This window comes from Anolis carolinensis, chromosome 6 (assembly GCF_035594765.1).
Source record: "Anolis carolinensis isolate JA03-04 chromosome 6, rAnoCar3.1.pri, whole genome shotgun sequence".
Lineage (NCBI taxonomy): Eukaryota > Metazoa > Chordata > Lepidosauria > Squamata > Dactyloidae > Anolis > Anolis carolinensis.
In genome coordinates this window covers 100,973,339-100,985,673 of record NC_085846.1, presented here as the reverse complement: position 1 = coordinate 100,985,673, position 12,335 = coordinate 100,973,339, and the positions used below count along the sequence as shown (strand labels likewise).

The window sequence follows — 12,335 nt, the reverse complement described above, 5'->3', positions numbered from 1 at the left end:
CCCACCAGCCTAACCAAGTCTTGCAAGTGTAAAGCCCTCCAAAGGATTTCAGCCAAATGCATAACTTTCAGTCAAGTAATATATGGTGTTTCAAAAGAGGGATCCAATCTGAGATTGCTATATCTCTGCAACCACAAACTGCCCATGAATGAAACTTTTACCACTTGAAAGAGTGGGACATGGAATTTCAAATCAGTATTAGATGCTTCTTCCTGGGCACAAACAGACCCTAGACTCAGTCATTCACAAGATGGTGACCCAACAAGATAAGATATTTTGTGTTACAGTTCAGCAAGACTGAATCCCGAATTGCAGTGCAGCATGCATTTCAAAAGCAGCAGAGTGAGTAAAACTTGATAACTCATTAAATCGTTTGCAACTTTTTGTACAATTCTAATATGCTGACATCATGAAATATACTGCTTTGAAACTGGGTCCATCATTTTGAAACACCCTGTATTTTGGGCATTGCTATTCCTGAAAAATAAATTCCAAATCCAGCTGGTCCTTCAAGTGTGCTTAAAGGAAAAAGTGGGGTATAAATAAACACAAAAACAATAATAATTAAAAGTAACACAGCTAGTTTTGACCTTATCCAAAATAAGGGGTAGGGTACACACTAAAAGGCAACACCTGAGTTCTTAGCCCTGTTCTCCATGTAACTCGAATGCAGAGACATAGTATTTGCAGGCAAAATCAGAAAGTAGTTTAATTCTTCCACTTGCTCAATTCTCCCTACTTCTCCCATAGGTTATTTTAACTCCTATTTCCCCAGTTGTTCCCCATGATTGGTGGTAAGCAAGAGAAGAAAGGCAGAGAGAATTTGCAATTCCAAAGAAATTAGTAAGCGGGGACAGGATTTTATATTCCAACACATTTGCTACTTCTCACTGACTTAAATACTTCTCACCTTCCCACTCCACTTCACAAGTTATTTTGACCATATGCTTGCAAATAGAACATTAAAAAGTGTATATAACATTAAATAATGTAATTAAACCGACACTTATATTCATCTTCGTTTTACAAATATGCTGATTTACTAATTCAATGTCATCTCTTAAAAACTGCTCTTATACAGAAGGCATCAGCCACTTTGTTTAATAAAGAATGTTGAGATGGTTGCAATGATAATTTATCTTACCTTCATTTATTTTGGATATATCTACACTAGAATTGTTAATCTGCAAGGTGGTTTGGAGAGCAGGTAGTAATTGCCGAAGGAGGTGTGGATCCTGCAGAAGCGGGGGAATTGGTGATTGTGAGACAGGTGAAACAGGGACTGCAGCAGCAGATGAAGTTGGTGCACAAACTGGATTCAATCCAGAAGCAGACGATGTGGAAGGTGTTGTGCATGAGTGGGATACAGACTTCTCCATAGACACAGATTCTGAAATAAATAAACTTTCTGTTATCCTTTTAATACTAGAGATTCACTTCTCTTCCAGCAGCAGCAAATTCCATTTTAGTACAAAAATTTGTACCAATTGTTTTCCTTCCCATGTTTTAAAAAATAACTTGTGTTTATAATTCACATTACTGCCTGCTTATAAATCCAAAAAAGTAGTAAAATAAAATAGTATTACCACGTGCAAAGATAAAAAGTAATAATAAAAACTAAATATTAGAACTCAACAGAAACAATACCACATATACATGTGCGTAAGTCAGCCTCGTGTATAAGCTGAAGGCATTGTCCACAGATGGCTGCCATTTATTTTCCGAGCCCAATTCAAGGTGCAGGTGCTTACTTACAAAGCCCTGAACGGTTTGGGATCATCCTACCTCCGTGACCGCATCTCCGTCTACGAACCCACGCGTTCACTTCGGTCATCTGGAGAGGCCCTGCTCGTGATCACGCCTGCGTCGCAAGCGCGGTTGGTGGGGACACGAGACAGGGCCTTCTCTGTGGTGGCCCCCCGACTCTGGAACACCCTCCCCAAGGATCTCAGACAGGCCCCTACATTGGCAGTCTTCAGAAAGAACTTGAAGACCTGGCTGTTCCAATGTGCCTTCCCAGATTAATAGGAAATCTCCAATACCAAGTCCTATAAGCACTTTATTAGAACTTAGATTGCATATCGCACCCTGCACTTGCCCTATAAGCCTTATATTTCACCTGTCACATCAGCACTTTTAATCTTGTACCCATTACTCTGGCCCGGCCCAGTTTTATTGTGTTTTAGCGTATTGTTTACTGCTTGTTGTTTATACTGTTTTAATTGTTTTAATTTGCCTTTTGTTTTGTATTGTTATATTGTGTGTTGAGGCCTTGGCCTTTGTAAGCCGCATCGAGTCCTTCGGGAGATGCTAGCAGGGTACAAATAAAGTTTAATAATAATAATAATAATAATAATAATAATAATAATAATAATAATAATAATATGTCCAAGGTAAAAATTAAGGGCATGTAATAAACAAACCTTTTCCTCACCCTTAAAAAATGTATGTTGTTTATTTTAGAGGTTGCAATGGATGGAGGGGAAATTGTTTTGCTGATCTTAAAATGGCTTGATCTGTAGAATTACAGATAGGGAAAGGAATATAAATGAGGAATGAGAATGCAGCATGAAAAAGAGTAACGAGAAGAGCAAAGAAAGTAACCTGTCTCTATTAGGAGCTTTGGACAAGGAAGCTTCTCTCCTTTGCTTCTGCCACTGCCTTCCTGCTGGGTCCCTATTCCAGCACTGATATATTTAAGATAACCCAGATTTTGGAAGGTTTTTTTTTTTTGCATTTTTTTAAAATTTTATACATATCTAGTAGTAAAATGGTATAAATGGCAATAAAATAGCTAAAGAACAAACACAGTTTCTGACTTTAGACCAAAAACTTCCTTCTAAACCTATGTAGTCCTAAAAAGGCAAAGCCAATGACATTTATCAATGATACAGAACATGCTTTTGCTCATTTGTAAAAATGAGCAAAACATAAAGGCAGATGAGATAGCGCATCAACTTCTGAAGAATGGGAAACCTAACCTTGCCACCAAACTAGGAAGGAAACCAATAGTCAGATAACCAGATAATGAGAACAGCAACCTTAATGAACCTTTTACATCTACTGAATTGGAAACGGCTCTTAATAAATGTAGAAATGGCAAAGCAGCTGGCCTGGATGATCTACGGACAGAACAAATTAAGAACTTTGGCCCAAAAGCAAGTTGATGGCTGCTGAAGCTGATAAACAATTGCATTGCATCCTTTCAGCTTCCTAAAATCTGGAGGAAATGAAGAGTCATAGCCATTTTGAAACCAGGAAAAGACTGTAATTATCCAAAAAGCTATAGATCTCTTTTGTTGTGCTATCTTTACAAAGTTCTGGAGAGACTTATCCTGCACAGAATTATGGAAAAAATAGACCCATTTATGATTCCATAGCAAGATGGTTTCAGGAAAGGGAAAAGTTTCAGGAAAGGGAACCTGACTCAGCAACTTAGGATAATGTAAATCATCGCCTTCTCCTGAGAAAAATTTATAATATCACAAAGGACTACAACCTCACCTGCTTCATAGGAAATCTGCTACAAAACAGGAGTTTTTTTTGTTGAGTTCCAGGGTCAGAGGAGAAGAAGGTGAAAAGAGGAGAACGGTCTGCCCCAGGGGAGCATGTTTGTGCCATCAATGTTCAACATTTACACAAATGACCAGCCATTACCAGAAGGGACAGAGTTTTACCTATGCTGACGATCGTGCCATCATCGCTCAAGCAGGCAGCTTTGAAATGGTTGAACAAAAGCTCTCCGAAACTTTAGGTGCTTACTGCTTATTACAGGGAAAACCAGCTGATTCTTAATCCATCTAAAACACAGATGTGTGCTTTTCATCTTAAGAAGAGACAAACATCTCGAGCCCTGAGGATCATCTGGGAAGGAATCCGACTGGAGCACTACAGCACACCAAAATATCTGGGAGTCACTCTGGACCATGCTCTGATTTACAAGAAGCACTGCTTGACTACCAAGCAAAAAGTGGGTGCTAGGAATAATATAACACGAAAGCTAACTGGCACAACCTGGGGGATCACAACCAGATACAGTGAAGACATCTTCCCTTGCGCTTTCCTACTCTGCTGCTGAATATGCATGCCCATGTGTAGAATACATCTCACCACGTTAAAACAGTGGATGTGACTCTTAATGAGACATGCTGAATTATCACAGGATGTCTACACCCTACACCACTGGAAAAATTATACTGTTTAACTGGTATTGCATCACTTGACATCCATCGGGAAGTAGCAACCAATAATGAAAGGACCAAGGTACTGACATCTCCAGCCCATTCTCTGTTCAGATATCAGCCAGAATGCCACCGCCTTAAAACAAGAAACAGCTTTCTAAAATCTACAGAGATACTAGCAGGAACACCTCAGCAACCAAGAGTCCAAAAGTAGCAGGTTAAAACCCGGAACCTCAACCCATGGCTGATACTGAATGAGAAACTCCCTCCTGGATACACATAAGACTGGGCGACTTGGAAGGCGCTGAACAGACTGCATTGTGGGACCACAAGATGCAGAGCTAATCTTAAGAAATGGGGCTACAAAGTGGAGTCCACGACATGTGAGTGTGGAAAAGAGCAAACTACAGTCCACTTACTACAATGCGGCCTGAGCCCTGCCGCATACACAATGGGGGACCTTCTCACAGCGACACCAGAGGCACCCCAAGTGGCCAGCTTCCGGTCAAAGGAAATCTAATATAATGTTAAGTTTTAACTACGTTTATGTTTTTAAAAATGCATTATAACTGTAACCTCAACTTGCTTCTGACACAATAAATTTGTAAAAAATAGTAACACTTGAAAATAAGAACAATATAGTAACAAAAGCTAACTATGTTTATGAAGAATATGCACATTTCAGCATTATCATTTTTAAAAGACTCTTATTTGAAGTTCAAATTCAGAAAAGCTGCCTGCCACCCTCATAAAAGATTTTAGTCAGGACCAGAAGGAAATGAGTATTACAGCAGAGTCTCACTTATCCAAGCCATTTTTGTAGTCAATGTTTTCTGCTACATTTTGGTGCTAAATTCATAAATACAGTAATTACAACATAACATTACTGTGTATTGAACGACTTTTTCTGTCAAATTTGTTGTATAACATGATGTTTTGGTGATTATTTGTAAAATCATAACCTAATTTGATGTTTAATAGGCTTTTCCTTAATCCATCCTTATTATCCAAGACATTTGATTATCCAAGCTTCTGCTGGCCCGTTTAGCTTGGATAAGTGAGACTCTACTGTATTTACATTTTGTATTGTTCTATTACTTTTAGGAATGTTACATGTAAATAGAAAAGGTCAGCTGTCCATTTTTGTTAGCAGTGTCTTGATATTATCACTGAAACAGGGCAACTTTGCTTAGTTCTTCATTCAGTACTTGAAACCACAAAGTCTGAACGTGATTTTTATGTTAGTCGGAAAACAGCCAATACCCTGAGAAGTTCAGAGGCTATACAGGGACTATGGGACAGAAGGGAGCAGAAGGAATTCAATATTCCAATAGTATATTCCAACAGTGATACCTTGACTTATGAGTTTAATTCATTCTATGACCGAGCTCTTAATTCAAAACACTCTTATCTTAAAGTGGGTTTTCCCACTGAAATGCTATTAATCCATCTAATCTAATCTATTAATCGAGCCCTACCCCACCCCATTTTGGTTACGTATTTTTAAATAAGAAAATGTACCTCATAAATAACAGATAATGTATAAATGCATATTCACATGGAACAATAGAAAAGGAAGATCAACTTTAAAATGGTAGAAACACAAAATTGTGGCCAGGAAGCATATTTGGGGCAACAAAATGTGTGTTGGTCAGTGTAACAGCAAGGCAAAACCTTCACATTCACATGGAACAATAAAAAAAGGATGACAGCTTTAAAATGGTAGAAGCACAAGGTCATGGCAAGGAAGCACAAACCACAAAGCGAAGGGGCAGAAGCATCATTTTCTTCATACTGCACTCATTCCAGCCTCCTTCCCTCTTTTGCTCACTCTCTTCATGAAGCCAAACATACCAAGAATAAAAACCACACAAAATTCTCAAAGTGGCGAAGAGCAAAGCAGACAGAAATCTCCCAAAGCAGACAAGAACAGAGGCATGGATGCTGCTCCCTGGAAGCATTAAGGCCTGACTCTAGTAATTAATTCAAAACACTGTTCTTATGTCAAAGCAAACCCTGGGCCAAGAGATGGCTCTTAACTCAAATACTCTTAAGTAGAGGTGCTCTTAAGTCAAGGTCCCACTGTATTCTGTTAAGGGACACTGTTTGATACAAAGGACAGACTGATTTCAACCTATTCATTTTAGTATCTGTCTTACTCATCATTCTGAAAGGGATTATAGCTTTGTCTAACAACCCAATGTTCCCTCCGTATGTACTGGCTATTAAATGTGCTGGAGAAAGCTGTTTTGCACATTTTAATTTGTTTCCCTCTCACATTTGCATGCTATTTTTTAATTTCAGACTTTTAAAAAATACTCCCTCTCACCTTTCCCAGTTTTTTGTACCTCTATGCAAAACTAACAAGGCACAAGGGATTATTAAAACACTGGAGTCATTTAAGCATACATTTCTGTCACTAATTACAACTTCAGGTATTACTGGATTAAAAGATTAAAAAATGAAGAGTAAAACTTAAGTGAAAACAATACAGATATCTTCACTTATTTAATGTTATGCTAACAATTAACAACTTCTCATTGTCAGTCAGTGGTATGTGCTATAAGTTATAACATGGGAGGGTATATGCAATTAAGAATTTTATCATGAACATGAATCTTCATACAGTTAATTTTAGGTAGCCATTGCCATACACTTTTATTTTTAGGGGTGCATATTTTACCTTTTGAATGTGTCTAAAGAGCAAATAATATCCAAATAAAAATAAATAGCAAATGAAAACCAACAAGTTAGACATTTTAAAGTGGACATCCAATTAACAAGGGCACCACATTTCCAAGGCAATGAAAAATCTGGCAGCTATGAAAAGATTTCACCTGGCATCTAGCGCAGAAATGAAAATGTATGGGTAACGTGGCCAATCCAGAATTTGGTCAACAATTCTGGAAAATTCCTCATCCAATTTTGAAACATGGTTTCACCATGGGTTGCTGACCTGAAGGCTTCCAGGTTTGAATCCAACCCGGGAAGAGCGCGGATGAGCTCCCTCTATCAGCTCCAGCTCTATGAAGGGACATAGAGAGAAGCCTCCCAGAAGGATGGTTAAAAACATCAAAACATCTGGGCGTCCACTGGGCAACGTCCTTGCAGACGGCCAATTCTCTCACACCAGAAGCGACTTGCAGTTTCTCAAGTCACTCCTGACATGAAAAAAAAAAAACCATGTGTTGAAATATTGCATAAGAAAGGTTCTAGAAATGTAGGAAGATGATGTAAACAAATATATATATATTGTTTAGAGGCATATTTATTGTTAGTACACTCCACTTGCTAATTCCGAATTCTGGCAGTGGCAAGAAAAGGGCAGTAACAAAAGGGGGGAGGGTACTTTCATTTTACCCCTGTTCCAATAATACAATAAGCCAGAGAAGCATGTGAATTCTGTGTTGTCATACATAATCATTCCTGCTTGAGCAGCAGTAAACTACATGCAGTGCCTTGTTTGTTTATTGTGTCAGCTGATCTCTGGGCTGTTTATCTTCCAAACAATCCAAAGATAACTCTAGGTTTGTTTGTTTTTTGCTTATCCCTTTAACTGAGAATGAAATAAACCAAGGGTTAAAAAGCACATATTCAGATAACACAATCAATAGGTCATGAAGGAAAAGCTGTGTGATTTATTTATCTGCTCGTGCTGCAAGCAGGAATGCTTGAGCACTGCACACCAACCAAATCTTCTATAGCCCATTGGCTTGTTGTATTGTTTCCATTTCATTATTTCAAACACGTCCATCAATGTCTTCCTATCAACATCTTTTTCTACAATTAAAGTGCACCTAGCCTATTACCATTCTAACGTGTAATAAAATCCAGCGTTAAACAAACTGAACTCAACTGCCACAACTAGACTTCCTGACTCCTCAATCCTCCAGTTTCAATACTCGCTAATACTCATGAGGGTATAAGGGCTCTCTGAAAGAATATCTGATTGGGCAAAAGGAACAAGAAAGCATAAAATTGGAAGAATCAGTAGAATTTAGTTGCATGGCCATCCACAACTCAGTTTGAATAAGATCTCAGCGAGGAGATAATAATAAATAACGACAAAAGGCAGCAGACAAGCGCATTTTGAATCAATGCTAAATTCATATTCCAATTAAAAATTACATATTCCAATTGGTTCAACAGGAAAAATAACTAATGTAAGCAGTAGTAGTTGACAAACCTTTTCTCTCTGTTTTCTGTGAAGGGATGGAAGAGGTGGGTGTAGGCAGTTTTGATAAGGAAGATGCTCCATTTGCATCGAACGATTTCTTTGGCTGGTGGTCAGACTGTAGAGGAAATGGGCTAGGAGGAACAGAACTTGGGGTTGCAGATGGATGTACCACTGTTTTGATGGGATGTTGTACTGGGGTAGAACTACTGTGAGTCTCTGTTCTTGGCAGTCTGTAGTCTCTGTCATTGTGTCTGCTTGTCTGAGACAAAATATTCTGTGGGAGCATATTAGCGGCATCACTGGAATGCTTCTCTTCCACTTTTGTTTATCATTCACAATGTTGCAACGAGAAACAAAAAAGGTCAAGTTAGAGCTCAAACACTGACCAATTGCTAATACCATTTCAATATAGCCTTTTCTATCTAGTCCCAGCTAACAAAAGATCACAAGCATTTGAAAACATGTTTTAATGTTTCTATCAAAATGAACCCGGCATCCTTGCTTTCCTAAATACATGTAGTATCCTCATATAACCAAGTCAAAGAATTAAATCCTGGATTCCATATTTTTTAAATATCATCCAGTAAAGTAACTAATGGCAGACCACAATATAATTTGTGCTCGAAGTTCACATACATTGCCACTACTATGACTACAACACAAATGCAGTAAAGCCCAAAGTTTTCAGTGGGGTTTCATGAGACTAACGTTATGCTAGCAATTCATGGAAAATGTAGTCTACAAAAAAATCCTAAGTGGGTAGTATAGAAGAGGTACCAAAAATACCAAAAGCAATCCAGGGTTTCAAACCAAATACACCAAATGCTAGATAACTGAAAAGTATTTTTTTATCATACACTGTTTACACACTTTCAAACTGAAAAAGAACTTTGTGGTGTTTTGTGCAGTCTCTTTAGCAAACCTAGAAAAATATCAACTGCATGGGTAAAATCTCTAGCTTTAACAGCATTTGAAAGCAAAAAGAAAGAACAGCAATTTAAAAGAAATCACAAGAACTATTTAATGTCTATGCAATAATTAGACCGAAGTACATCAAACCGGGTGTGACCTATTTACAATGCTTATATAAAATGAAAGTGCTGGACAATGTGGAAAATGAAAATGAGGAAGTAACAATCTGATTTATAAAAACATACATACTTCCACTAGAAAACCCACTAGCAGCGGTTGCCGGCATCACCTCTCTTCTGTAGTCTCTGTCTTTTGGGAAACTGTTGACAGACATTTTACTTGCTTCTTTTTGTCTCTGCTCTCTATAGTGGGCAGCAGGGGAGAAGGAGAAAGCAAACAGTTAAAATCATACCAGATGTACCACATTACACCTATGAAAATAAAGCATTACCTTTCAAGCCATTCTTTTGGTTTTTCCCACTGTGAAACCTCTGTTCGGCAATTGTAGTAATACTTTTTGCCAGAAGAACTAATGTGCTCAGACCAGTCATCTGCAGAATCATAAGACTTGAAGGGGGAAAAAAATAAGAGTGATGGAACAGATTCAACACATTATACAAATAACATATTCTTAATTTTCAGCATTACAGTGCATTTCACTGAAAATTCAATCTTCAAACTGATTTAATAGAGTAAAATCCATATACTGCATTAACACTTATGTAATGACTTCAGAATAAAAATCAAGATTACAACTTTAAGCAATATACATAAATAAGTCACATAATATTTAGAACCCAATAGTGATCTTAACACAATGCTTTCTCCACAGGATTATCATGGATAACCCTGCAATCTACAGAGATCCACTAAATAATAGAAACTTTAATTTTCTTCCTCTCCCTATGGATCGAAACAGAGAACTACAACAAGTAACACAACACATATAAAGCTATATACCATGTTTCCCCGAAAATAAGACAGTGTCTTATATTGATTTTTGCTCCCAAATATGTGCTAGGTCTTATTTTCAGGGGATGTCTTATTTTTCCATGAAGAAGAATTCACATTTATTATTGAACAAAAATGAACATTTATTATATACTGTACAGTAGTTGTTATCACAAATCAACATAACCAGACAAACTGTGAATCCTATCAAGAATTTTTTTGTTACTACAATTATTTCCATGTACAGCTGGTATGTACATTTACCAATCCTGCATGCTCTGGTGTTCTGTTTGGCAGGCGCCGGGCATGCTTCCAAACACAAACTTTGCTAGGTCTTACTTTCGGGGGAGGCCTTACATTCAGCAATTCAGCAAAATGTCTACTAGGTCCTATTTTTCGGAGTTGTCTTATTTTCGGGGAAACAGGGTAGATGGTTTAAATATAATACATATATGAAAGCATCTAAAATCAATACCTATCAAAAACCTTCAATAAATATTTTAAAATCATAACCTAAAAAAATCTGGATAGGTCTACCAGAACTCGTCTTTATTACTGCTTCAAATGCAATCAGATGGCTGTATTAACAGTATTTCAAATTCTGAAATGTGTAGACACTACATATAAAAATATATTAAAAGTTAAAGGAATTGATAAATTGATAAATTCAACATCAATACTTACTGCATCAGATGTTTTGCCTGGATTATTGCTAGGATTAGAAGTGTGTGAATTTGAGCTATGAAGAGCACTGTGGTTATGAGAATTTTCTTGTGGAGAGTAACTGGTTCCTGGAAAAGGGTGGTGGGAGGGGAGAGAGAGAGAGAGAAAGCCATGCATTAATTTTCATAATCTTCTGCTTAGATCATGAACAAATACAACTATGAGTATCTTTCAAGTGAAGCAAAATTATCTTGGAAAATTGATATTCATTAAAAAGAAGGCAAGGTAAATATAGGGCATGGGCTTTTACAAGAGATCAAAGAAAGTCGTTGTTATGATATATATCTGGACCGGAACCCTCTACAGGTACTAGTAAGTGTATTTGTATGTATGTGTGGGTGTGTGTGTATGTATGTATATACATATACATACATATATGAAAATAAGTAAAATCAGACTCAACAAAACTCTCTTTCAAGCTGACATGCAAGTCACCAATAATTCAGATAAGAACAAGTGAAGTTACTTAAGTGGAATGCAAAAGAGGCTATTTGCATATGTAAACACTAAAGTGTAATACAGAAAACTTCACTTACTATAAAAATAGGTCATGCATTTACCTTTGTTAACAGAGGAATATTTACAAAGTACTGTATACTCTAAAGCAGCAAAACTAAATCTACAACAGTTAAACAATTTTAATTACCATATATACTCAAGTATAAGACGACCCGAATATAAGCCAAGGCACCTAATTTTACCACAAAAAACTGGGAAAATTTATTGACTCGAGTATAAGCTGAAGGTGGGAAATGCAGCAGCTACTGGTAAATTTCAAAATAAAAAATAGATACCAATAAAATTACAGTAACTGAGGCATCAGTAGGTTAAATGCTTTTGAGTATTTACATAAAACTGTAATTTAAGATAAGACTGTACAAATCAGATTAAATCATTATTCTAACCTTCTTCAATGTAAATGTACTTACGTATCCTTCCAATAATCACCATAATTTATTTTAACTATACATTTTGGGGGGAAATGCTGTGTGTATATCACTAAGAAAAAGTGGAAAAGACTGGCTTGGGAAGGAGGTGGTTGAAAAGGTGGAAAATGAGGTGGGAAAAGGGTAGCTGGAAAAGTAGGACAGATTAGGGTGGGAAGGGGGAATGATTGAAGTGGGAATGGGGGCTGGAAACTGGGAAAGGTTGGGATGGAAAGCAGGGTTGGAAAAGTGGGAAAAGCCCCAGTCTAGAGTGTGAAGAGGAAGAAAGTTCCAAATGAAATTTCAGAATCAGAAAATGTGAGACCTGCCAGCAAAATGTTATACTGTATATCTATTACTCAATTCCCAGGTATACACTTGTTCAGAAGCCTTATAAGCCTGGAACAGAAACTTTCTAGTGAATTCAGAGGGAAGGAGGGGTAGGATATCTTTTTTCTTTCTTAA

At 37.3% G+C, this 12,335-nt stretch overlaps 1 protein-coding gene across 3 annotated transcripts in view; it reads right to left on the bottom strand.

The window, feature by feature from the left end:
* Positions 1-12,335, bottom strand: part of wac (WW domain containing adaptor with coiled-coil) — a 58,751-nt gene that overhangs the window by 18,547 nt on the left and 27,869 nt on the right. For all 3 annotated transcript variants that reach the window (XM_062958126.1, XM_062958124.1, XM_062958125.1), the window contains exons 4-8: positions 10,906-11,012; positions 9,722-9,837; positions 9,520-9,632; positions 8,368-8,676; positions 1,145-1,390 (exon numbers count right to left, since the gene is read on the bottom strand). In XM_062958126.1, coding sequence (XP_062814196.1) covers positions 1,145-1,390; positions 8,368-8,676; positions 9,520-9,632; positions 9,722-9,837; positions 10,906-11,012 — 891 coding nt within the window. The remainder of the gene's footprint in view (positions 1-1,144; positions 1,391-8,367; positions 8,677-9,519; positions 9,633-9,721; positions 9,838-10,905; positions 11,013-12,335) is intronic.